Below are 27,629 nucleotides of genomic sequence, written 5' to 3'. Positions count from 1 at the left end.
GTTATTCCATCTCTAGAGATTGGTTTTCTGTCGATTTCGAAAGTGTGTTTTTAGTTGTTGGTTACTGTGGGAACCAGAAGGTTTATCGATTTGTTTTTAGAGTTGTATAGTGAATTACTTTTTAAGCCATTGACTTCCGCGAGTATTGTTTGTATGTCGGTCATTTCCTTTTATGAATAGCAATGTGTTGTGGACATGGTGCTAGTAGTAATTTTTTTAGAAAGGTTTCTTGTGAGCTGAAGAACACTGTTCACAGTTGGTTAAAAAATAATCTGCTATGCTTTCAGCAATGTTACTCCGTACAGGAAGGTACACACTTGGACGCTCGGCGATTGTTGTCTGATGAGCAGTCTTTCAAAGTTGATCGGTCATAACTGCGGCGACTTCATTGAATTGGTCCGCGGTTGGAGCTGATCAACAACTCGATCTGCAAGAACGGTGGAAGGACGTCCATCTGCGATCTGCAGGGTGGTTATAACTGAACTTTCGCTACTTCAGCCAGTATAGATGGAAAACTATTTGCCGTATGGGTACCCAACTCCATAGGAACGATGTTCAGACTATGCGCTGCCGTATCTGCGTTGTTAGTATGAGTGTCAGGATTTTCCGTTGCGTGCCGGTTCTGTTTCGGTGATGTAGGACTGAAACTATGCCGTCATTGTGAACTACAGTTGCAAATAGTAAACATGGGTCCGGACAAGGTGAGCACGGCTTTACTCGTTAAGCCGTCTGAGCAAAACACCAATAGCGATGCTGTTCTTAGAGTATTGACACATTGGTCGTGACGTCTGTTACCCCGTGACACATTGTAACCTCCCCGCAGAATTTTTGTAATGATGACAATAAACAAATGTTAATGGGAATAGAGCCAAAGTGTAACCTTCACGCAAAATGAAAGATAATTTTTAAATGTGAATAGACATAGAGCTAAGTGTAATCTCCCCGTGATTATTATTAAATGATATGAATTAAATGAAAATGCAATTAGAGCCAAATGTTAGCTTCCCACAGTAATAAAACTCAATAATAATAATAAGGTGCAAAATTATTAAGTCCCCACAAAATTAACGTTATGATCAACCTGATAAATTTTATAAGGTCATCTGCGCTGACCTTAGGCCCTGTGCAAATCTGATAATTGATTCTGATTATTGAAATCTGAAATTACTGAAATCTGATTATTGATTCTGGCAGGAAAAGCATAGGAAGTATTGTTTCAATTGTAATGATTCTTTTCTTAAAAAAAGATTGGTTTGAAAACCAAATTATTATTGGGGCATTCTTGAACAAATTAATTACAGTTAATATACATTACATTAATACGTGTGCGCAATGCTGCTTCATTACCTTATTTAAAAATATACCTCGTGCCGAATCTTGACCAGAGACCCATGTCGACGCCCGCCTACTCCTCACACACAACTCCGACTGTCTCTCGCGCGCTACTAGCACGAACGAACTACATGCTCTCGCGACTCGCTACGTACAACAACTGCTTCGCAACTCGCAACTCGACTGTCGCGCGGTCAAGCGCAGACTAGCAACGATAAATAACTCTCTGGTCAGAGATTCTGTCATGCCTCGCCATCGCTGCTACTAAATACATACGTGTTTCAACATTTTGAAAAAATCGAATCGTCGGCCGATCGTTCCAAACTGCGTGACCACAAACATCACCAGATTTGAATCCGTGTATTTCTCGCTGTGGGGTTACCTGAAGGACTGAGTTTATCGACGGGGTACTAACACATTTTGGAGGCTGAAGATAAGCAGAGTGAAGAAGGCAGCCAACATCCCACCCGAGATGTTTCGGGCAACATTAGGGTAACCTCTAGTGCCTTTCCAGCGTGTCGTGGATGCAGCAGATTGTCACATTGAGCAACGTTTGTAAAGTGGCAAGTAAACATCGTATGCACTGAACAAATTTTATTCTCCCACGTGGGAATTAAAAAGTTTCTTTCAACAGTTTTTCTTTGTTCGGCCTGTCCTTACAAATGTTTCCACAGACTTCCAATGTCAAACGATTGCTCGTTTGCCATGAGGTATTCCCAACTACCGGAAGTTCAACCGTAACCACCAAGGATTTTGTTGAAGAAGAAAATGGTTCCTGGTATCAGCGCTCTGTGTGGTGGTGTTAGAGTGCCCTCTATGTGGCGACTGATTGGAGCTATATGGCTCGACTCTGGAGAATGCCTGGCTGATGGTGCCCTTGTCATTACGGTTGTGTACCATGTGTGACTGTGGTCGCCGCAGTGATCTTCACGCTATCCATGATTCCTCTGAGTTCGTAACAGAGATTTTCTACATGCTCAGCAAGTGAGCAAGGTGGTTTGGAAGTAAGGAACAGAACGAAAAATTTACAATGTTCTTTAGCGAATGTAAAAACTTCAATAGTTGAAGAAAAGCGTTCAGTCTCCATTCAAAAGAAGAATCATTTGGAAATGACCTATTGCATATTAAAGGCGAAAAGACATCTGTCACCACCAGCTTAAAATTCTAAAATTACTAGCAATTTACCAGTCAGTATTGTGTCAAGATAGTTAATTTTTTTTGCATGACCTTATGCAAGAAGTATCTTAAATTTTGGAAACTCATTCATGCAACATAGCTTAATCGTCACTCTTTTGTTTCCTGAACAAATCTGTTGATTTTTGACGCCCAACAAAAAATTCTGTTATTTTATTCGTGTTGGCTCTTGTGAATTCCATGGCCGTTAATAATAATTGTATTTGTGGCTGATGGCGTCATCCTTTATGAATGTTTTATTTTACTGCCATAACTGGTTTCGGGCTACTATGCCCATCTTCAGATCGCTAATATTTTTCGTTGATGAGATGTTTTGGTTAACAGCATATCGTCTGCCCCACAGTATATTCCAGTAATGATAGTTGGTTTTGTTATAAAGAAAAACATCAGGTGTATAACACATGTGCGATGCTAACAAGCATTTTAAGAATATTGTGAAGTGTGCCACAGTAACTTACAATGTATGTGATGTGGTGGATTTCAAAAACGTGTACATAGAGCTAGAGAACCACAAGAAACACAACAAAACGAACCATCTACTGGAATATATTGAGAAGCAGAAGACATCTGTTAACCAAAACAACTATGTAACGAAAAATGTGGGCATGGCAGCCCGAAACCGGTTATGGCAATAAAATAAAACATCCAAAAAGTATTTCCGGCTGGTTGCGTCATTCAGAAACTAAAATAACTTTCTCCCTCATCATAATGTTTTTTTTTATTTTCCTTTAGTTACCCAAGGCTGCGATCAAGAATTTAGATTCTGCTTTTGTTTGCAAAATCATAATACACTATTGTGATGGTACTTCAATGGGACTGACGCACAGGCTTCCAACTTAGAGCATGCGACATCTTTAAAGACATTGTTCTGGGCCGCAGAAGCTTTGCAGCACTATTTCTTGTCGCACACCAAACCCTGGCACCGCCAGTTAACGTGTTACATGGCATTTGTGGAAAGGTGTTGCTTAGTGTTGCCATGGTCGCCGTGCTACTCCAAAACGAAGGCGTGGGCACTGGGGAGGAAGTTACGGCGGGTCGCTGGTTGTAGAGACTGTTGTACCGGAATCTCAGATTTCCTCTCTCTGCAGATGACGCGTGGCTGCTGGCGTTCCTGCGAGGCTGCGAGTTCTCGCTGGAGAGGACCAAGGAGCGGCTGGACAATTACTACACGCTGCGCTCCCTCATGCCGGAAGTTTTCGATAATCGGGACCCACTCGGCAAGGAGCTGGTGGCCGCAGTCAGCGCCAGGTAGGTCTGCCAACTTTCAGACTGTCCTATAAAATTTTCTAGATACCCAAGATGGGTCATGGTTGTTGCAACTCGAGCCTCTTCGAGGTAACCACATTTGTCAGGGGCTGAGTGTACCAAACGGTGTCTTTTATACGCGGCGAGCCCGAACTCCTCCAACAAAACTTCGATGTTGTCAGGGATATTTTGAGTATTTTGGTATGAAGGATCGTAATCCCCGGTGGCATTTCACAGTAAGTCTTCTTCTACGCCTCATGGATTAGGCGTCGAGCCTGTTCAGTCTTCATAAGTTGAATGTCCACCTCATTTTAGGACTTCGAACAGTACTGATTTCAGTCGGTGTATAGCCAAAGGCTAGCTGGGGAAGTCGTTTACTGTCCGTTTTTTAGTATCTATTCTTTGTGCGTGTTCATACCAAGTGTTGCTGTATTTGGTTTCTCTCTTTCAACTCGGTGAACAGACTCTGGACATTGGCCTCCCGGAGACTGATTTGCGAGCTGTCTTACGCCGCGAAGTTTTCGAACTTTGGGACACTGAATGGCGCGCCCTGCCTTCACCAAACAAACTTCGGGCCATCAAGGAGGATACCGGTGTGTGGCGCTCCTCCTTGCGGGTCTCTCGCAAGGAGTCTGTTGTCCTCTGCCGGCTCCGCATCGGGCACACATGGATGACGCACGGCCACCTATTGCGACGTGAGGACCCACCTTTATGTCGCTGCGGATCTGTTTTGTCTATGGTCCACATTTTGTTGGAGTGTCGCGTTTTAGCTGTGCTCAGGCAGACGTTCGCACTGCCTGACACGCTCCCCGCCCTTTTAACAAATGACACTGCCATGGCAGGCTTAGTTTTGCGTTTTATTCGGGCAGGGGTTTTTTATCACTTGATCTGAGTGTGTGTTATGTTTCTTTTGAGTCTGGCCTTTGGTCTACGATTTTAGATTGAGTTTTTAATGTGTTTCTCGGTGGTTGGCTTTTCCTCTTTTTTTTTTTTTTTTTTTTTTTTTTTTTTTTTTTTTTTTTGTCTCTATGGTCGGCCAACCACTGTCACTCACTGTGTGATCTTAATTCCTTTTGTCTGGTTTCTGTCTGTCTTGTCCTGTGTCCTCTGTAGTCTTTTCTGTTGTTCGTTTATATTCTATGTGGATGTTCTTAAGTTTTGGAAAAAGGGACCGATGACCATAGCAGTCTGGTCCCTTTAATCCCACAAACCAACCAACCATCTCTTTCAACTGCCCCCCCCCCCTTTCAAATCTTGCTGCACTGTTTCGTTTGGTGTGTGGTCTGTAGTGGAGTAGCCTTTCGTTCTTTTTAGAAATTTCGTTTCTGATGTTCTTTTCGCAGGCACCCAGAGTTCACTTCCATAAAAAGGTTCTGGAAGAGCTACAGTTCTATAAAACATTACAAACGTTTGTCTGGTCTTATCTTCAAATAATTATACAATATATGCCACATACTTCCAAATGTAGCTAATTTTATATCTAGAGAAACAAGGCGAGTTATTTGGAGTCCAAAAAGGCGTGATCATTAGCTTTCGCATCAAGAATGTAAGCATTTCCAAAACGGCGAAGTTTGTAAACTGTTTGCGTGCCATCGTGTACCGTTCATGGCGAAAAGGCGCTATCCAAAACTGGCACCAAGGCAACTGTGATAGACCACAGGTCACAGAGGACAGAGGCGAAAGACAGCGCCCTAGATGTGAACGGGCGAATAGACGTGCAGCTGTTGTGCTACTGGCAGCCCAGATCAACCAAGGAGCTGCTAACAGTGTCTCCTCAACGACAGTTCAGGGAAGGTTGTTGCTTATGGCCCTCCTCAGGAGACACCTGGTTCGTACACCCATGCTGACTGCTGTTAATCGGTGACAAAAGCTGTGATCTGCTCGCCACTACCGAAACCAGAAGTTCACTGAGTGGCGACAAGGGGCATTTTTAGATGACGTATGACAGTTGGAGTGTACGGCGTGAAACATCTGAAAGCGAATACCCTGATGGTCGGAAGGATACAGACCAGAGGAGCGCGCGTCATAGTCTGGGCAATTTTGTGACATTACTTGGATAATCCCTTCATTCTGGAAGACACAGTGCATCAGCTCAGATGTGTCTATCGTTGGCAATCCCAACATGCGATTTGTTTTTCCTCGCCTTGATGGCACCTACTAGCAGAACAATGCAATGAGTCGCACAGATCGCAGTGCACGTGCGTGGTTCTAAGAGCACGGGGATACGTTCACCTTACGCACCTGGCCATCAAACTCCTCGAATGTAAACCCAGTCGAGAATCTGTGGCACCACCTCGATCTGGCTGTTCGCCCCATGGATCATCAACCGAGAGAACCAGCTGTAAGTGGCTGCAGCACTGGAGTCTGTGTGGCTCCACACTCCTGTCGGCACTGTCGAGAACAGCACTGACTCCCTTCCTGCACCTCTCTCTGGTCTGCACTGCAAAACACGATTATTCTGGCTTTGACAAATGATCACACAGTGGCTGTACAGTGTATATTGCCGTGGTAAACTGACCTTGAATAAAACCGCAAACAGCTGGTCATGATTAAATCAGCTGTTTGTGGTTCTATTAAAGTTCGGTTAACCATGAATGTCAAGGGCCGTGGCTGCCCACATTATAGAGTTGTGATACACGGCTGTGGCCAGAGCTTCAGGCAAGTTTTCGCAACCAGGTAGGCATCTTCTGAAGAAAAAGAGTGAAATTTAATTGGTCAGTAGAGTGCGAGGAGGCATTCATTCAGTCAAAGGAATTGTTAATAAATGAACATGTAATAGGTTTTCTGGATTATGAGAAGCAGTCTGTGCTGTCGTGCGATGCGAGCAATCATGTGCCCAGCTCCATGTCAAGACAGAAAGAGAATGGAGCAGAAGATCCACGTGTCCACCACTCGCAGCAACTGGATGGAACGGGAAAATAACTACTTTGCAAAGGATGTGCTGAGCAGCACATGCGGCATAGCATTTAGTGTTACTTGCATTGGAAAAAATTAAAGATCAAAACGGAATATGCTGCTTTGAAGTGGCTCTAGGGACTAAAAGACCCTTTGAGCAGGTCAACACGCTGGGCGTTAAAAGCCAGTGAATTTGATTTTCAGGTGATTCATCGACTTGTCGAGTGACACTGAAATCGCAAGGACGTGTGACAGAGTGGGTTCCACCTCTGTGGAATGGCGATGGTGCAGGCATCTTTAAATTTTTAATACAGCCACAAAGTAGTATGTAAGTGACAGAACTCAGACTTGGTTCCATGGTACCAGCTCCGACGGGAAAAAAAGACATTACAGTATGCACAATGTCTTATAGCAGAATAACAGAACACGTAGCTGAATAATATTTGTGACAGGCACATAAGCAGGGTGTAAACATTAAGTAAAGAACTGTCTACCACGCGCACAACGACCTGAATTACTTCATATGTGTATTCGACCACCGGAGGTAAGCGAATTCTTGGACACCACCAGTTTGGGCGCCTTCGATACTTTCGCACAGACACAAGCAAGGACTCTTTGAGTTAACGATAACAAATCACCTCTCACATTTGGTAGAGACAACTATTCAAAATCAATTGTGAACACAATGGTTAATGATTGGTTATTAAAGTTCGGTACACCAGAGACCTTAATTACGAGCCAAAGTACTTTCTTCATGCCGGAAATGATTAAGCAACTTTGTTACTTGTTACAAATTCGTAATTTAAGAACAAGCACTTCACACTCAAACAAATGGTAGATCAGAACAGGTCCACAGGATGATAGGGAAAATGTCACTGCGTCAACAGTCTTCACAATGACTGGGATACACGTCTACCTTATGTAGACCCAGCATACAGTTCCAGACTGCACGAGAGTATATGACTATCGACGTAGAAAATAGCATATAGAGGGAAACGCCATAACGATTTGAGTTAGTGAAGGCACGAATGATATAGGCAGAATTTTCAAAAACCTTACAGAAATTACGTAGCGAAGTGCCGAAGGCGAACTAGGAAGTCCTAGAACAACTTAAGCAAACAGTCTAATGTAGGTCAGTGGGTGACTTTAATAAACTCTTATACCATACGGGGAAGACAGTTTTTTTCCGTCTTCTAACGAGTGCATATAAAGTGGTCGAGATAACCTCGCCAGTAAATGTGAAGTTAACTCCCTACTGGAACAACAATCTATCACACTGGGCGTATTAAATTCTGAACAAAGGAGATCGTGTTCGTTAAATCAGATAGGACGACTCACGTGGCGTGATGGCAACAGAATACATAACCCAATGCCACAGGTAGCAGGCTGTACTCCATGACAGTCATGGGGACGGTGCAAAACTGTACTACTCAGGGTAACAAGTGCAGGTGGGTGCCCATCGGACAGCCTAGCAGTCCCAGTCCACCAATCTTTCCTTCATTTAGGACCTCCTCATACACAGTTTACGACTTAGACGTAAATATCACCACCCACTACAAGAAGGGACGTTAGTTGGGGACAGAATGGTTGGTTGATTGGTTAAATGAGCAAACAATGTCCTCACTTCCTCGACCCAAAGTGGTGCATCTGAAAGTAGACACGTCCATCACGAACGTTTTCTGATCTAGTCTGACATGGACACGAACATGTTATGTACCGTCAATAATAAAAGAAAGCTGGAGGAGACGGGGAAGTCAGCAGGATTCTGCATGCAACAGGAAACATAGCACCCATATGCCCCAACCCTGATCCGTTAAAGACAAGGGCTTTCAATATTTAATAAAGTGCGACACCTAGCATAGAAAATTGGATGCGACAGGGAGACAAGCCGGATCTAAACGCGATTAAAGTAGAGTGAAAGAGGGATGAAAGAGTAGCCTGGTCAAGGAGATGTGGCCGCGGATTCCGCAACCCTAACATACGGCGGGAGAAGCCACTTCCCCAACCACACTGCCACTATTCTGGAGGTAGATAAAAATCTTAAAATTCAGAATAAAAATGACCTTCGTGGAGAAAACTAAGAACCAGGTCAAGCACCCATGAATCTGGAAGTCAATACTTAGCAAGGACGAGACGGAATGATTCGAATAACGGAACAGCGGGATTCTGCTAAATGGGGGCCAATAGGATATCTTGGGCTGAAATTTTGGCCACCAACGACCATAACAGGGACTATGGCGCTGAACCTAACGTGTCCTGTGCTGCATCTACTCAATAATCCTTCAGAAATCCTGTCAGCAAGGAACCTAACCTACCATACTCGGTTCCCTCGACAAGATGTTAGAAACACAGGATGTGCGAATTTCCACCCATCAGTCGTTCCAGCATAATCAACAGTACTGAAGTCGTTATCAACACAGTCATGGTAATGGGAATGTAGGCTGTGGGAACTTTCTTAGTCCTGGTCAATGAGTGACCTATGCCCACCATTCCCGGAAAGGTGCCTGATTTCCAAGTCCATTACCTGCCAAAACACGCAAAGTTTAACCAAAGTGACAAAACATTTTGCTTGCCCCGATCGTTATATATCTTGTGATGGAGAGTGTAGGTATGGACGTGTCAAGTGTAAATAGTGGGAAAGAGTGCAATGCTGGGGCAGCACTGCTGGCTCAGTACCCTGGAATGAGAGACTCTGCAATCAGTGGTTGATTTGGTTAATGGTAGCACAACTTGGTGTTCCCACAGCCACTATGTGACTGGAGCCTAACACCTGAAACGGATACATTCCTCGATGCAAGTTGCGTATTTTTCACATATGGTCTATTTTATAATTTTGCGGGCCAGAAGCCCCTGGAGGAGATTCGGAGTGATGAGTCTGTTTATTGGTACACATACCTACCAGTCCTTCCCACGCTCTTGATGGGACGAAAATGAGTGTATGATAAGTTTGAATGCTTACGTGAATACCTCCATTACCAACCCAACTTCAGGAGCAAGTTCAGCAACGATAGAGGACTAGGAGAGAAGCCAGACATACGTTTCAGGTTCGAACTTCGTTGTGCGATAATTGGTGAGGCCCACCTAGTCCTCCTCGCACCCACCACCCTTTTGAAAGTGGAGCCGTTTCTCAGCGCCCACTATGCTCTGACTCTGGCACGAAAAGATGAGTCACGCTCCGTAAGGCTGTCTTTCCTACGTCTTGGATACAGGGATCAGAATGTATTTAGTTGCAGTATTAGCTACTTTTCCTTTCAGTACTACTTCTGTTAAGAGGAAGAGGTTTGAGGTTCCTGATCATTGTTTCAGTCTGAACCGTCGATATGTACCAAAGAATCTCGTGCCTTAAGCATTATGGCTCATAGCTGGCAGATATCATACACAGACCTTAGTGTGAAATGAATCCAAATTCAGTGCTTCGTTCCTTGGGACCAGTATGAAGATCTTTGTTAAACCCCCACCCTTGTGTGTTCATTACTTAATGCCGAGTAAGGCATTATGGGTGGCACTCTGTAGTAAGAACAGGATGAAAATCCACTGCCATAGGAATTTTTAATCTATGGACTTGTTTTCAGTTATTTGAGAGTTTTGCTGACAGTGAATCTGCAATTGTAGGCTTCACCCAGCACCAACCATGCCTACTCCTTGATTTAACTCACTATTAAAAGTAAAGGAGAAGCTTGTGTAAGAATACTGATACCTTTAGTCATTTTTCTGTGAATATTGCACCATATTTTATTTGCTACCACCACCCACCCTGCCACATCGTTCATGGTTTCAAATCTAAAGGGATATACTACCCTGCATATGTATAGAACATAAAAATCTGCGTGGGAGCGAGTACTTACATGCCACCCCAATTATCAGTAACATGTTCTTAATTATTTCAGACTTTGTCAGTAACTGTGTACAGCATCTTTGAGCTTACTTCACCACCCAGTGTGTTCGCCCTTGGTTTAAGTTGCTCTTGGAAATTGGTTTATATGGTTGCCCACGGTTTAAGTGTGTGTGTGTGTGTGTGTGTGTGTGTGTGTGTGTGTGTGTGTGTGTGTGTGTAACAACACGGTTGTAAGAAGAACCATGAAAGGTGGAGTAATGAAAGGAAATAGTATTGTGTTGTAATACAACACACACACTTAGGAGTCGCTGTCTTCCCTGGCCTGCACGTATCAAATTCCGCTATCCGTTGTGCGAAGTAATAATGTAATTCAGTTATGGGGTTAGATCAATCTTGTACCAATACGAGCCTTTGGCTCACGGAATATTAATTGTTCGGAAGTGCACTTAGTCTTTACAAAAGACGTTAGATCCTCTCGTTCAGAATCTGCGCTCAAGAACTTCATTTCATCTGTGTGTGAAATATTCAGGGATAGGAAACAAGCAACATTCCTATGCCTCCCTTTCAACCTGTGGTAACACACCCGCCCAGGGAGAATATAAATGCTATCAGCTCGTCCGGTAGCAGCATTTCTTGGGTTGCATTGTATTGCGTATTAAACTGGGGACCTAGAAGTGACGGAGAGGCTCCGTTCTGCCGCAGCCCTCAGTGGTTCACAACCCCACAACAGGCCACAGCAGACCACCCCCCCCCCCCCCCTCCCCCAATTGTGCGGTTCTGTCACCACTGATCCCAAAAACGTTGCAATCTTGGGCGCTGGACGGAAAGTGACATTTCACAAGAAATTTGTAGAGGATTCTTGGTATTTTTAAAGGAAGTGTTGACCACAAAAGTAAGACCAGCTAAAGATTTTGCCGTATTTTTCTCCTTTTCGTTCAATCCGTGATTCTTCGTTTTTAACTGACAGTTTATCTGCTGTGCGGAATATCAATATTTTCCTGAACGCGGTCTTCAGGTGCGGGCAAGCTCTTTAGGCGAATTGTCTAGACCTGAGACTGTGCGATCGCTGCGTAAGTTTGTTCTAAGATCGCTCTTACTTTGCGACAACTTGACACTTATCGGTCTTCTACAGTGACGGTTTACGTGAATAAAAGTTTGTCCACACCTTCTGCCTTGTTAAATGTTAAAACCGAGACTTCATAACTGGATCACCAATGTATTTCAGCTCGGCAACCACCCCGGTCTTCTATCTCATCAGTAGATTGTGTCCCATATGCACCTCCACCTATCTTACAGCGATTTGTGGATGATACACTTGGAAGGGGTCTCTTTCAATGAAATCACGATTAGGGACCCTAGGCGGAGACCCAACCTGTTAATTAAAACTGCCCATTCACTATTTAGTTATTAAATATTGATCAAAATTAGTGTTCAGGGAACTGATCACTACTAAACAAACAAGGATAGCATTGAATACATTTATTGGACAACAATCTTCCGAACATCGAACTGAACAATGACATACGTTTATAAGTGACAAAATTAATCTACTAATGGCAATGGCCCTTAAATTCCAAAACTAACTCTTAAGGTCGGATAACGCATCTGTACTTATTTTGTACATTCTCCCCTTGTCAGACGGCATAAAATACGTCAGACAAACCTACTGCAATTAACAAATTCTCAATAAGAGCGTGGCTGGAAGACTGAGCTCTGGTAATCACAGGCGTGCGTAATATCGGATTAAATGCCGAAACTGAGCATCACGTTACCAAATGCAGCGTCGTGGGCAGGTCAGCAAGCTGCCGATGGCGTCTGCGTCGTCGAGGAGCCTCAATTGCAACAAAATGAATTTATTTTCGCGAACAGGCTTCCTGTTCGTAAACTCCTATTCAAAAGCTAATTCCGCATTCTTTCCAATCGTCTCGCACTCGTTAAGATGGGACTCGCCAGCCCAAAGGCGGAATCCACTAATGTCTTTAATAAAGTGTGCCTCAAGGAAATTGCTCTGCTCCTGTCTGCTTCCTGTGATACAGTATTCCCAACCGTAATTAGCCTATCTCTAACAGTAAAACGTGACAGTACCCCTAACTGAATACTAGTTTCAGTTGCGGCTGGCAGACTTATTCAAAGTTCTGCGCAGCACACTGAAAAGAATTTACTCTCCTACAGCAGAGCCGAAAGCACGACGTCCGCTCGCTACAGGAGCTAAGACGTTTCTCCCCGATAACAGCTCCAAAAGCTTCCCTCTGCAAAAATCAGCACCCCCACCCTATTTTTCGAGCTGGCCAATCCCGTGGCTCTAGACCAGCACAATTCGCTCCCACTATTATTTCCTTCCTTCTTCCAGCCAATTAAAACATTCTGCTGCTTGCTGCGCCTAGAATGTTCTGGAACAAACTGAAACTCCGTTCAAAATTGAACCCACCAATCGTGTCTCTCTGTTGGCCCTCGCGCGGGAAAAGGTCATTGCACCGGCTTAACCGCGTTTCTTATAAAGCCCCAGAAAACGTTAAGATTCGTGGGAAGGCTCCCTTAGGCGCCAGCTCGTCTCGAAATAGTGGCGTCGGCGTAATGCTCAGCGCCAACGAGGCGCCGTCCATCGAAGCCCTGCCTCTGTAGTCCGCGCTATGGGTGCCTACCTGCCCCGGCGGCGCGTCTCCCCCAGTGGGACGCTTTAGCATGCTCACTCGTAATGGTCGGTTGTGAACCTCCGCACCCCTCTGCCCTGCCTTTGGCTGGAGCGGACGAGCGGCACTACTCAAACTCCGTCAAAATATCACCTGAACCCAGACTTCGTGCAACGTGCGAATTTCTTAAAGGTAATACGCGTCTTATGCCGTCTGATACTCCCTATATTAATTTCAATAGGCTGATTGCCCGATAAATAATATAATAACCGGTATCCAACTCGTCTTTGCAACAATTATTATATTACAGTAAGGTGCAAAATACAGCTACCTTACACACTGCTGAAGTTTTCTCACCTCTGGCGGTGAGACATCGAGACATTGCCGTTAGCAATACCACACTGATGTCAGAAGTATTAATAATGGTTGTGTATAGTGTTGCTAGTCCCTCCACTGTGAGATGTTGGTACCCCTGCTGGTGCGCAGGGTGCTGCTGGAGCTACCGGAGCCGGACGAGCAGGGCAGCCGGGTGTTCCTGCTGCGGCTGGGCGCCGCCGACCCGGCCACCATCCCCGTGGAGAGGGTCTTCAAGCTGAACTTCATGGCGGGCGACCTAATGCTGCGCGACGACCCGGCCGCCATCATCTGCGGCAACGTCATCCTGCTGGACCTGGACGGCGCCAACATGGGCCACGTGCTCCAGATGACGCCCGCCTTCGTCTCCAAGATCATGACCATCCTGCAGGTGAGCCGACTGACTGCTCCTCTGCAACTTCGTTCCACCTTAAGTCTTACACAATAGGACACAGTACATTGTCGTGAGCGGTAGGTGTTTGTGAGGGACAAAGATATCAGCAGCAGGGCTCCAGAGAAATGCGGTAGCACCCCTCTGTTTTTGTATATACATAAACGATCTGACGGCTAGTTAGTTGCATTCTGAGGTTGTTTGTTGATAGCTCTGTAGGATACAGGGCTGGGTCGTTTGCAGATGAATAGGTCCAAAGGAATGGTTCACTAAAGTGGACTGAAGCACCAGGGCATGACCTCTAAGGAAGGGTCGTTCACAATTCACTTTGATCGTGGCCCGTCTCGTTCCCAGAATGGTCGTTCGTCGTCCAGTTTGGTCGCGGCCGGTCTCGTTCCGGAACGGTCGTTCACTGTTCACTTGGAACGTGGCCAGTCTTGTCAGACAGTCGGGCTCGTTCATCGTTCCCGCCATGGTCTCGTTATTTTTTCGAGTAATAGCTCGTTGCATGTTTTTCAACCTTTTTACAGTTGTGTAACTTGTATAAAAAGCAAGTGTCATCTAATATATCCATTTTTTCATACAACTAACAATTTCCTTCTCAGTCGTTCTAATCAACTGTAGAACATGTCCTTACTACAGGGTAACTTTATCATAGATTTTTTCATCTGCTTGATTTCGTTTTTACGATGAAAAATCGTGTTTGATTTTTACCTTGAAATATACTGTTCAGAAGTACCATACCAACGCAAAACTTCATTATTTCAAACTTCATTATTAATACTGTATTGTTGCATTAACTTCAATAATACAGCCTATAATCCTACTATTTACTAAGCGTGTGTGGCAAATTTCTTTTATACATTCTTATTCTTCGATAAAGTCTTTTTCTTGTCCTAGAGCCTTACGGGGGTATTCAGACACAACCTGAGGTTGTATATATAGCTTTCTTTCAATTTTTTAAATGATTTATTATAGCTTTCCACAATCTTAACGCCTTTCCTAGCCGGATAATTTACAACTTTTACTTTAGAAACAAGATACAATGAGTTGACAGAATCTTCATTTAAGCTGTGAGGACCGGGCGTGAGTCGTGCTTCGGTAGCTCAGATGGTAGGGCACTTGCCCGCGAAAGGCAAAGGTCCCGAGTTCGAGTCTCGGTCGGGCACACAGTTTTAATCTGCCAGGAAGTTTATCAGCGCACACTCCGCTGCAGAGTGAAAATCTCATTCTGGAATCTTCATTTACATGGCAATGTGAAGAAACCGTCTTAAACAATTTGTAACTGAAATCGGCTTCTTTAAAATTACTCTTACTTTACTATAAACGAGCAGTTCAATCCCATTAGGCCAAATTTTTTGGATCTGGTCGACCCCTACTTACGTATCTTCGTCTGCTGTTTGCTTCACGATTCAGCTTAGTGACTGTTTAAATTCGCGATTGAGAAGATTGTGATAAAACAGGGGACAAGAACCATAAATGATTCTTCAGTTTTTTGTAACGCCACATGTGTGTTAAAACTGGCGACTACGTGATATATACAAGATTCGAAAAAATCATGAATTCTAAATACAGTACTTTGGCTTTCGAGATACGTAGTGGTAACGAAATTGCAAATAGAACAAATTGCATTCTAATCTTAAAGTTGAACTCAAACTTCGTCACTGAACATAATTTTTTTTTCAACACACAAATGGTTTTCACAATCCACCTTGCATGATGAATCTCCCTGGAACACGAAAAATACTCCATGAAATGCTTCTTCCAGAAGAGAGTTTACAGTTAATTCAAAAACTTTCAGCATAGTCGTCCCGTATCTTATTCCTGTAAGGTAAATAAGACTTTTCCGAAATGTTTTCAATAAAAGCACACGCACCTCTACAAATTATCATATTTTTCATCGACAACTTTGTCTTGCACTTTAACATACTTAGTTAAATGATCGAAATACCGGTAAAATTATCAGCACTGAAATAGCAGTGGATATTTTTTATTTTCAAATACATCTGTGTAAAATTTTTCAGTAACTACACTAACACGTAATTTGCTGAATTGTCGACTTTAATATTCGTTTCACTCTCGTGTGTTAATGGCTGCCTGCGCTCTCTCAAAAGTTCTTTCTCATATAATTGATTCCATGCATGAAATTTGTGGCCTCTTTAAACTGCTGACTAATCAAAAACTGGTTATCGTTTTCGATTGAAAAAAATCTTAAAGGCAATGACACGTACTGTGTTGTAAAAGTTTTTAACAAAGTAGTCTTGCTTCTTCTCATTGTTAACTTCCGACGACCTTCCAAAGTTCTTATGTAGTTGCCACGGTTGCGGATACAATCCTTCCATTTTTAATATGCAGTGTCTCAGGTCCTGTGTCGGAAGTTGTTGTTTTTCAAACACAGTAATTCACAAACCCCGAAATTGTAAAAAAAGAACTATTCATATATTTTAGACATTCTCGTCAGGGGACTTTCTGCATATTTGAAGAAACACTTCAGAGCCAAGATCACATTAAAATCTTTAAACATTTAAAATTTTTAGATCCGAGGATGACAAAGTACTGTTGAAACCGGTGATCAATTCAAAACAAATACTTCAATGCGAACTTGGCTCCGAAGTAGTTCTTCAAATTGTAAAACTACGCATGTCAGTTTGACAGATAATAGTTTATTTTCAGTTGTTTCTTGCTAGTAATGCCCGCACAGATATGTATAATTTTCTGTAAACGAACTTAAATCCAAGCCAGTGTACGTGCTCGACTAAGAGCTTCCCCGGAAAGCGAATGACGACAGAGGTGGTCCGCGGTGCGTCGTAAACAGGTTCCGTAATCCGTACTTCCATTCATCCCTGCTTTGACCTCTACGTGAGTTGCGGTCACTGGCCCGTCGCATCACTTCACTAATTTGACGCTTTCAGAGAACAGATTTACATGAGGAAATCGCAGTAAGCGACGTGCCGACATATGGTTACCAGTGAATTTATCATGCGGAAGTAACACTTAGCTGTATTTGATATTTTTTCTGGAAATTTATCTAAAATCCAAAGAACATGCTCAATTAGATAAAAAGGCACGGCGAACGAGTAAAAATGAAAGGTTCACGAAAAGGAACCCAACGATGAAAGCGGTTTCCCCCTCTTTCTATACAGGAAAATGTCAGTTGCGTGACTATAGTCTGCAGTATACGGGATAACTTATGCCGAACTTCTGTTTCGTGTGATGGATGGCAGCGTCCTATTAATGTAAAAAAATTACTGCAGGTGACTTGGAAAAATCAGTCCTATAATGTGTGGATACAGATTAGTGTTGTGCTACTTTATACAGTCACGTCGATTAAATAACTACGCATAACGTTGCAATAAGATATGAAATGAAAGGAGCACAAGCCAATAGTAGAGAAGGCGAATGATCCTCTTCGGTTTCTTGCGATAATTCTAGATAAGTGTAGATTTATAAGAGAGATCACGTACAGAATAATGGTGATTTTTTTTTTTCTTCTTCATTACTGCTCAAGTGTTAGTGATCTCCACAAACTCGCCTAGAACTGTGAAATTCAGAGACGTGCTGCAAGACCTGTCACCGGCAGGTTTGGTAAACACGAGTACTACGGCAAAAACTCCGTGAACCCAAAGAGGATTCCTTAGTGGAGAAACCATTTTCCTTTAGCAAAAACGTCACTGAGAAAATATGAAGAACAGGCATTTTTCGGTTGATCGCAGAAAGATTATACTATCCTAAAAGTACAATTCGCATAAGGACCGCTGAAACTGATAAAATTTGTTTTAATTCGGCACATTACCGGTTTCGCGGCTTACACGCCCATCTTCAAGTGTAATCTAGATATTTCAGAACCGAAATGTAATTATGAACCGTACTGAAAATATGTGCTATTATATAAAGATTATTTGAAGACTTACACTGAAAAAACATATTACATTAATCCCATAAATTCCCAAAGTTATCAGTCAAGGTATCGCCTTTCTGAAAATAGTCAAAATTTAAAAGTCTAGGCGTACGAAGGATAATTGAGAAGGTGCGCCATAGTTCCAGAAGCTTCTTAATCTAACAAACTCGAAATCTGCTTTAACCCTGCAGCTACGGGAAGGTGTGCATAGTATCGCAAATCTTGCTGAAAATCTTCTAAAATTCCAAACTAAAGAAGGCGGCAAGATTTTGACTCTATTTGGGGCAGTGGAGAAAAATCGTAGGTGCATAAGATAGTACACAGAACACGCCCAATAGTTAGTTGGAGTTAAAGCGTCATAATATTTTGACCAACTTTGGTTGGTTGTACGATTAACTAAGAGTATGTTGCAATGGAGCGGCCCGGCGCTGATTGTGACTATTTACCTGAACAGTCAGTGTTTCCTGGCAGCCTGTGAAGGCACGACCTACGTCCACAAGCTGCGCCTTCCGTATCGGGTCTAAGATAAGTATGAAGGCAGCGTGCCTAGTTTCATCTTTGTGCTTACGGTCTTGCATTATTTCCAGCGTTAGCGACCCTTATTAGGTACACGTTGGAAATCAGTGTTCGCCTTAGGAGTGCTTCTTTTTCTGATAGATACTTGCATGTGCAAGGAACGACCAGTGCATCCGTTCAGTCTACCCGGAAACATTATTACAGAATACTTCAAGGACGACCTTCTCAGTCACCCTTCGCTCGTCCAGTTTTTTAACTTGGTCTCAGAATGAGACTAAGCAAGTTGTGTTCATCTATGATGGATTAACGTAATTATTTTTGTAACTATAAGCTTTCAAATAATCTCTCTACAATAGCATAAATTTGTAATACAGTTAGATTATATTTCGGTTCTTAAATATGTAGTTCGCACCTGAAGATGAGCTTGTAAGACGTGAAACCGTTAGTGTGGACAATTAGAACAATGTTTTTGTATGTTCATCCTTTTACCTGGGGGACTATGGCCATTCGCTATTGTAAGAAAATGAAACACCTCCAGCCGTTATTGTTACGTCATATATTTTGTAGATACCTGTTTCGGCGCTTCAGAGCACCATCTTCAGACCTTAGTTGATGCTGAAGATGTCATCAAATCTTCAGTGGCCAACACAACAGGTTTACGTAGATTCTCTCTGTGATGTCATTTCTCCAACCATCAAATTTTGCCAGGTGATGACATTACAGTTACAGATGGTCTGCGTAAACGAGCTATGTCGGCCACTGATGCTTCGTATGTATGGACTAAGGCCTGAAGATAGTGTACTGAAGCGGCGAAATTGGTAGCTACATAATAACATAAAAAGAACGGCTGTAGGTGTTTATTGTAATTTTAAGAAAATTAGTTTTACCAGTTGATAGCGGAGTCTTCAGCATCAAACCTTCAGCAGCTACTGATATCCTGCGTGTAAAATATTTTGTCGCTTTTGCCTAGCTCCATATGAAGGTGAAAAAGGAAACGGATGACTAGTAGTAGCACAAGGTACCTTCCGCCATGATTCGTACGGTGCCTTGCGGAGTGTCTATGTAGATACAGTTACAGATGTAGCAACGTCTCTTAATGCTGAGAGAATTCGACGTGTTCACATCACACGCTGCATGGAAACGTTTTTTACAGATTGTATCATAGGTAATAGCGAAATGCGACACTCGTTGAAGTCTACGAGAACAGAAGCAAAGACATTTCAGCGAACACGAGGCAGCAGACGACCCGTTTGGGAGATTATCGCGAACGTGCCTTAAACAAAAAAAAAAAAAAAACGCCGAGCTGCTATCAACATAAAGACACAACAGCAGCCAGGCGAACGAGTCTTCCCTCTAGACGGAGTCGACCTCCAGGTGATACCTAGCCACAAGGAGTGTGAAATAATTTAAAATTTGTAATGTTGAATTGACTACGAATGTTCGTAAATAAGTTAAATTAAAAAACACACGTGTGTGAAATTGGACCCCATTGAGAAGGGGGATTAATCGAAAGATTACATTTCGTTTCCCTTTCCACTCGCAAATAGAAAGAAGCAAAAAACTGTATGCCTCCGTATGAGCCCTAATTTCTTGCATCTTACCTTCGTGTTCCTTACCTGCAATGTACGCTGGAGGCAACAGAATCTTTCTGCAGCCAGCTTGAAATCTACGTCTATCTGCATCATACTTCGCAAGCGAACTAATTGGGTGTGAAGGAGGGTACTTTCGGTACAATTATCTGATCCCTCCTGCCCTGTTCTACTTCTGAATAGTGCGTGGGAAGAATGATGGTCGGAAAGCCTTTGTATTTGCTCTAATTGCTCGAATTTTCTACTCATTGTCAATACGCGAGATGTTGTGGAGGGGGGAAGTAATATTTGTCTGACTCCTACTGAAGTGTTGTCCCGAAATTACAAGAGTAAATATCTCCGTCATGCACAAAGCCCCTCTTGTAACGTCTCTCTCTCTCTCTCTCTCTCTCTCTCTCTCTCTCTCTCTCTCATATATATGTATATATATATATATATCTCGGTGACTCAATTCCATAAAGTAGCATAGGGAGAGATGTTACATTATAGAACCTGAGCAGTCTATTTCTGGGTTTTGTTTTAGTGTCCTTATGGTGCTGCGTATCATTTGCAATTTATTCAATACGAGGTGCGGCTAGAAAAAAACCGGACTGATGCTGGAAAAAACATTTATTTAAAATTATTTAAAATTTCATGTTATCTCCTTCAATGTACTCTCCTCCTCGGTCTCTACACCGCTCCATACGAATTTTCCACTGTTCATAGCAATGCTGCAGATCATTTTCGGTAAGTCCATACATTACTTCCGTCGCTTTTTCTTTTACTGCTTCAACAGTCTCAAATCTAGTTCCTTTCAAAGCTGACTTGACTTTAGGGAAAAGAAAAACGTCACAGGGGGCCAAATCAGGTGAGTAGGGTGGATCATCTAAGATGGGAATGTTGTGTTTTGCCAAAAACGTCTTCACTGACAACGCACTGTGAGCTGGGGCATTGTCTTGGTGAAGGATCCATGACTTTTTTTCTCCACAAATCGTTCCGTTTTCTCCGTACTCGCTCACGTAGGGTAGCCAGGACGCTAATGTAGTAATGCTGATTCACTGTTTGTCCCTCTGGTACCCAATCAATGTGCACAATCCCTTTGATGTCAAAAAAAACAATCATCATTGCCTTGAATTTCGATTTTGTCATTCGTGCTTTTTTTTGTCGTGGAGAACCAGGAGTTTTCCAATGCATCGATTGGCGTTTAGTTTCGGGATCGTAAGTAAAAAACCACGATTCATCGCAAGTAGTAACATTTTGTAAGAAGGTGGGATCACTTTCAATGTTTTCCAGGATGTCAGAACAAGTCATTCTTCGGCGTTCCTTCTGTTCAATTGTGAGACACTTTGGAACCATTTTTGAACACACTTTGTTCATGTTGAAACTTTCATGAAGAATCTGCCTAACACTTTCCTTGTCAACTCCTGTTAACTCAGACACTGCTCTGATTGTTAAACGGCGATCTTGTCGAACAAGTTTACCAATTTTTTTCAATGTTTGCATCATTTTTTGCTGACAATGGTCTGCCAGTGCGAGTGTCATCACTGGTGTCTTCGCGGCCATCTTTAAATCGTTTAAACCACTCAAACACTTGGGTTCGCGATAAACAATCATCGCCGTACACTTGTTGTAACATTACAAACGTTTCACTTGCAGATTTTCCTAGTTTGAAACAAAATTTGATGTTAACACGCTGTTCTTTCTGTACACTCAACATTTTCCGACGCACAGACAAAACGTCAACTACTTAAAACAGACGCCACGGGCAGACTGAGTGCAGGAGGCAGATGAAACTCGAGCAGTAGGCGGAGCGAGAGTCACGTGACAGGCCACGCGACTTTCAGCCTTATTGCATTCGTTTTATTGTTTCACCAGTACTAGTCCGGTTTTTTTCTAGCCACACCTCGTATGTATGTCTCCGTTGTCTTCGAAAGATATGATACACTGCCGGAAACATTTAGTACACCTGTAAAGGTGTAGATTTTGATCCGATAACGGCATATACCACCCGGGGGACAGCACATTTACTGATGACCGTTTGAACGTCGTCCGCTAACAGTGCAGCGGGATACCTGCCAAAGCGCCATCTATGTCTAAACTGTAATAGGGAACGCTCTCAGCCAGAAGGCACGGTGTGAAGCAAGCACGCTGACACGCCACGGAGACACACTCGTGCTTCCTACTGCCAACCGAGTTTGAAATGGGTCAAATTGTGGACTTCAGAGTGGCGGGAATGTCACAAAAGTTGGAGGTGCTGCATCAGCTGTGCAACGATGCTGGTATCAGTGTTCACGTGAGGAATCTCACACCTGCAGACGAGGTTCTGGGCGTCCACCCATCATAAAACGCCCGCCAGAATCGTCTTATTCTAACGGCAGCAGTAGCCGATCGTACAGCTATCACGGCACAGATAAGAGGGTTTGTGATCCCAGACCTGCCAACACGAACTGTTGCGAACCAATTATTAGCAGCGGAACTACTGGCATGCACGCCTCCAGCCCGTCCTCCACTTACGTCACAGCATCGACGTGCACGGCTCGACTGGTGCCGTCAGAGGATCAGTTGCGTCACTTGGTCTTCAGCGATGAAAGCAGATTCTCCCTGCACGCAGACGAGAGCCCACTGCGCGTACGACGTAGACCTGGTGAATGCTGTTTCGTAGAGTGCATTCATCCAAGACACAGCGGCCCCACTCCAGGCCTTATGGTCTGGGGTGGGGTAAGCTACAACTTTCGTACACTTTCGGTGTTCGTGTAGGGGTCGCTAACCAGCGCTCGGGATATGCAGAATGTTCTTAGACCCGTTCCTCTTCCGTTCTTGCAACAGGATAATGCTCCTCCCCACACTGCCCGTGAAACTCGACGTCCTCTGAAAGACGTGCAGAAATTTCCCTGGTCAGCACGATCTCCGGACTTGGCTCCCATCGAGCACTTGTGGGATAGGATGTGACAAGAAGCGACACGTCCGATAAATATTGCAGATCTAAGTGAACAGTTGGAGCAGGTGTGGCATAACGTATCCCATTACGGTATCCGCCGTCTGAACAATGCCAGCCGTGGGGGCTACACCACGTACTAATATCGGTGTTCCAGCATGGGTCGGTACCTGGTATCTGCAAACCGGTTGTGCTATTCATCTTTTTCATGTAGCCCTAGTCCAATGTTGCAACATTAAATCTTATGTGAACTGGAAATATCTAAAAGGGTATACTACTTTTTTCCGGCAGTGTAGGTTGTTTCTTCGTGACAAGGCGATCACCTGTGTTTCGTTAACGGAAAGATTAGGATTATATTGAGCTGAGCACAGCTGTGACTTACGTAATTCTCTTTGCAATCCATCTTCTGTCTTACCTATAAGCAGCTGGCCGTTAGCAGATAACAGCGTATTAATGAATTCACTTTGTCACAGTTTGAGTTGTTGGAAGTGTACCTTGCCTCATAAGAGTTGTCGTCTAAATACATTTTTCAGTGTCGGAGAAAGACTATGCCCTTGTCTTATTACTTGATTTATAATTAATAAGTGCTGTTCTCTTTCATTTTGTAGAATTATGTGTATTCAAATACAGGCTCTTTACTGCTGATGGAAGATATTTAGGATATCCATGTGTTCGTAAAATTTCCTTCAGTGTCTCCCTATCTAGCTTGTTAAACACTTCCTGAAACTCGAAGAAAGCAGTACATGTCGGAAGATCATATTCTCTCCACTACTCAAATTTATGCGGGTGTACTATCAGTGCTAGGTCTTCCTTCCCTAAAAATCTTTTCAAACTTAAGATAACTTTGCCTCTGTCATGGGTTGGAAACGAGCGTTAATATCTTAGCATGTAATTCGTATCCTGTGTTAAAGATACTTATTCCCCTACAATCTTCGGTTCTGGATAAATCTTTCTTAGTCTAATACTGTATTTTCTGCAATCTACTTCCCCGTTATGCTGTTTTCAAGCCAGAATATATTTATGAAATGCAGAAACCGATATTTCATTGGCATTCCTCTGTATTCCAGTAGAAATTCCTGCTGAACTGGAGACTTTCGGTTCTTTCGTTTTCTTAATATTTCTTCCAATTTTCTGTAGCTGTGAGATGTAAGTATTTTGTTTCCATCATCTCTTCTATCACCTAATTCATAAGAAAATGCCGGACGGATCTGTCTGACTCTATCCAGAGAAGTCGCGATTCCCTTAATTTCTGTCCACTGAATCATTGTCTTCAACTGCTATAAATTAACTGCTTCTATGATTTCGTATTTAATCTGAAAAAGTTTCCGTTTGGTGGGTTCACTACTTCCCAGACGTTATTTCTAAACTGCACCTTAAGGCATACCTTTAGTTACTGGACTCTAGAGGCAAACAGTATGTCAACACCAGAACATTGGCTGGTTGCATATGCTCCGTAAGCACGTATCCACTCTTACTTTCCAAATTTAAGGATTTGAAAAATCCCCTTGGGCTTCTGAGCATACTTTACATTTATATTTCCCACTATGCTGAGGAAGTCTAAAGGAATCATATATATATATATATATATATATATATATATATATATATATATATATATATATATATATATATATATTAAATTTATTTATTTATTTCACTAAGCTAACATACGTTGGATCAATACCTCTTTTCTCAGGGGCTGCTGAAATAGTCAGAACCTTTCTAAAACTCGGTAAATCACAAACAAAAGTTATTTGTAATTTAGTGACTGATCTGGTCTGTAACTCTTTTTTTCTGTAGAAGAATACCTCTAGCAAATAACTGAGGACATAGGTGGCAAGTACTACGTACAGGAGAGGAACTCGTGCGTACCGCGTCAAACCACTCAAAAGACTGAAGACTCAAAATCTTATAAAATTCTTTCTAGTCTTTAAGGTGCTTTGTGGTGCTAATTTTGATGATTACCGTGGAACCTACGAAAGGAAGTAAGCCAAATTTATAACTTTTGCATATTGTCCGTCTGTTTCTTTGTGATGCAGAACAGTTACAGTACGGTTTTGGTTTGGATAACTGTGTTGCTCCGCAGATATTCTATAAATTGTCTTGCGAATTTCTCTTGGGTTACTTTTACTCTAATACCAAACATTATTTTGAAACACAATAATCTTCTGTCGCCTTTCTCTTTTTTTGAAATCGTCAGTGGCTTTGTTTGACTCGTCTCGCATTATTTTCGTTAATTGTTTTTCTTATTCATCTCTTTGACTGCTTAAATACTAAAAGAAATCTCTCAATGCTGATTCATTATGTCTGTTACAATCTGCAGTGGGATGTGCATCCTAACTGTTAAAATCTCACGTGTATTATAAATGCATAGCACATAAATGTTCAGTGTATTACATTGTATTCCATGTGTGTCAAGAGAGCGAACTTTTCGTTGTGGAACGAAGTCAAGAATGTACAATTACGTGCAATACAATAAAGTGACCAAATTATGAAACAGTATTTATTAAAAAGCTAATACTAAGTATAAAATAAAGTGGATGGGGAGCAGCGGCTGGTCAGCCATTTACTAAAAGACTAATTTCCAAGCAGCCTAATATTTTCAGAAGCTATTTTATTTAGACAACCAGTTTCGGCATCTCATCATTGCCATCTTCAGGCCGCTATGCACTCAATGTATACAGAATCAGATCTATACGTGCATAACTGGAACCATCAATATCTGCAGTCCGTGACTTTTTTAAAAAAAAGTTCACCAACATGTAGCCAAGCCTTTAACGGTTTTTTATCTATTAAGGGCATGCTTTACACTATTATTTGAGAGGTGAGAAATAAAGTTACTAGCAAGAGACTTTAAAAATCAGTCTGTATTGTGACATACGTTTCAGACAACAAATTTTGTTTGAAGAGGCCACTGAACTATAGTCCTGAAAATGATACTCCTGTAAGGCGAGTGCCCTCCCCTCCCTCCCACAAAGATTCCTTAACCTCTTAGTAATTGTAAAGAAAGAGAATAATCCATTTCTTAAGTCGTCTGCAACAGTAATCGTGCATACCGCAAATGTAGCTGAACTAAGGCGCTTCATGCGATTTTTAATGAAGGTTGTGATATGTCACGCCCCAAGAATTTAATACTGTCTAGTTATTGTATTTCACTGTCTGAAAAGACTATTTATGATTTATGGAATTCGAGGAGCGTCAAACTGTACATACGAAGTTCTACCAAATATAATTTTCGTCCTTAAAGTACCTGTTGAATGGCAAACGGATGGTTAAAGACCAATCGATAATATTACAGTTTGAGACGATTCAGTTCGTCTCATGGAAAATCACCTATTAAACAAGTAGTCTAAAAGTGAAAAACATGATTGGTGGCGTTACATTACACACCTACAGCTGCATAATAGATACTTGCGGTGACGGTCTTACAGAAAACAGCCACCAGTGGTGATCCGAATGTTGCAGGAGGCGTACCCCCTGAGGACGCTGGCGATCCACTACATCAACGCCCCCTCGGCGGTGGACGTGGTCATGTCGCTCTTCAAGAACTCCCTCTCTGGCTACCTGGCCACACAGGTACGTAGCGGTCCACTGAGCTTAGTGTAAAGTGTGTCCCACAAAGAACGCAGCATTAGAGTGCATAATGACATACATATTATTGATGGAATTAAGTAAATTAAATATTATGTTGTATGCTACCTGTGGCTATGTACGAAATATATTCCTCCAATGGCCTCTGAGTTTGCAGGCACACCAATTATTTCGATGAAATTATCCATAATTTTTTGACATGCTTGTGCCTCTGATTCTGAAATAACAAGCTTAATCTCGGCGTTGATCTCTGGATGCGATTGTGGTTTGTTGGCTTACATAACATTTTTAACGTCCCCACAGAATGCAGTCACTTAGTGTCATTTCACAAGATCTAGGTGGCCAATTCGTTAGCGTTGTGAGGAATTTCACAGGCAGTGACGTGTGACAGGTTGCTCCAACTTCTTGAAACCGAACTTCGTCAGTATTCGCACCATCCATTTCAGATCTCTGAAACACTCTTAACACACTGCGATAGCGTTCACCACCACTATTAATGGGTTTCCGGCGCAATCTTAGATAAAGAACGTCCCCAACAGCAGCTCAGCCCAAATGCCACATCAGTCACACTAGTTGACGATACAGGGGATTCTCCACAATTATTCAACGATTTTGCTCGTACGCGAAGCCATTCAACAGAAAAGGTGCCGCGTCAGTGAACGTCTTGTTGAAATGGTTGTCCGCTCTTTGTTTCGCAAGCACCCAGTTAGCAAATGCTCGTGGCTTTTTGTGATCGTTTGGCTTCAGTTCTTGTCAGTTGGGTTTCGTAGGCCGAACGACGCAGATCATCTTTAAAAAAAAATCGTTGCTTGCTGGTTAAAGTGGGCGAACAGTTTTCACAGGACTTAGTCACATCACCACTCACGATGGAGATGTTTCCCGCAGAACGACTAATACGAAGAAGCCTCGAGAGTTTGTCCACAGCCGAAACAATGTCCTCAAATTTAGCAATCATTCTCATCACAGTATTCTTACTTGGTGCATCAAGTTGACCAAATGTTCCACAAAGTTTGCAAATGGTCTGTGCACAACATTCACTACCCATGTGAAAAGTTTTCACTATGACTACACGGTGTTCCATTCTCAAGCGCTCCACTACTAACCACAAAGAAAACAGACGACAGTCGTGAGCCTTCAGTGCTACCAGCTAGAAGAGAAATGGTGGGCATTTCAAAAGTTGCGTTTACAAGTGTAAAATACTTGCTACACAGTAGAATTTCACTTTAAAGTTTCAGCAGCAGCAGG

At 42.7% G+C, this 27,629-nt stretch overlaps 1 protein-coding gene across 1 annotated transcript in view; it reads left to right on the top strand.

Moving 5' to 3' along the window:
• LOC126203311 (alpha-tocopherol transfer protein-like) overlaps nt 1-27,629 on the top strand; it is a 175,833-nt gene that overhangs the window by 72,878 nt on the left and 75,326 nt on the right. The window contains exons 3-5 of the mRNA XM_049937577.1: nt 3,615-3,774; nt 13,618-13,876; nt 26,259-26,369. Of these exons, the coding sequence (XP_049793534.1) occupies nt 3,615-3,774; nt 13,618-13,876; nt 26,259-26,369 (530 nt within the window). The remainder of the gene's footprint in view (nt 1-3,614; nt 3,775-13,617; nt 13,877-26,258; nt 26,370-27,629) is intronic.

The sequence above is a fragment of the Schistocerca nitens genome, chromosome 9 (assembly GCF_023898315.1).
Source record: "Schistocerca nitens isolate TAMUIC-IGC-003100 chromosome 9, iqSchNite1.1, whole genome shotgun sequence".
Lineage (NCBI taxonomy): Eukaryota > Metazoa > Arthropoda > Insecta > Orthoptera > Acrididae > Schistocerca > Schistocerca nitens.
Note: the sequence above shows the minus strand (reverse complement) of the source record. Positions and strands in the feature narration are given on the sequence as shown.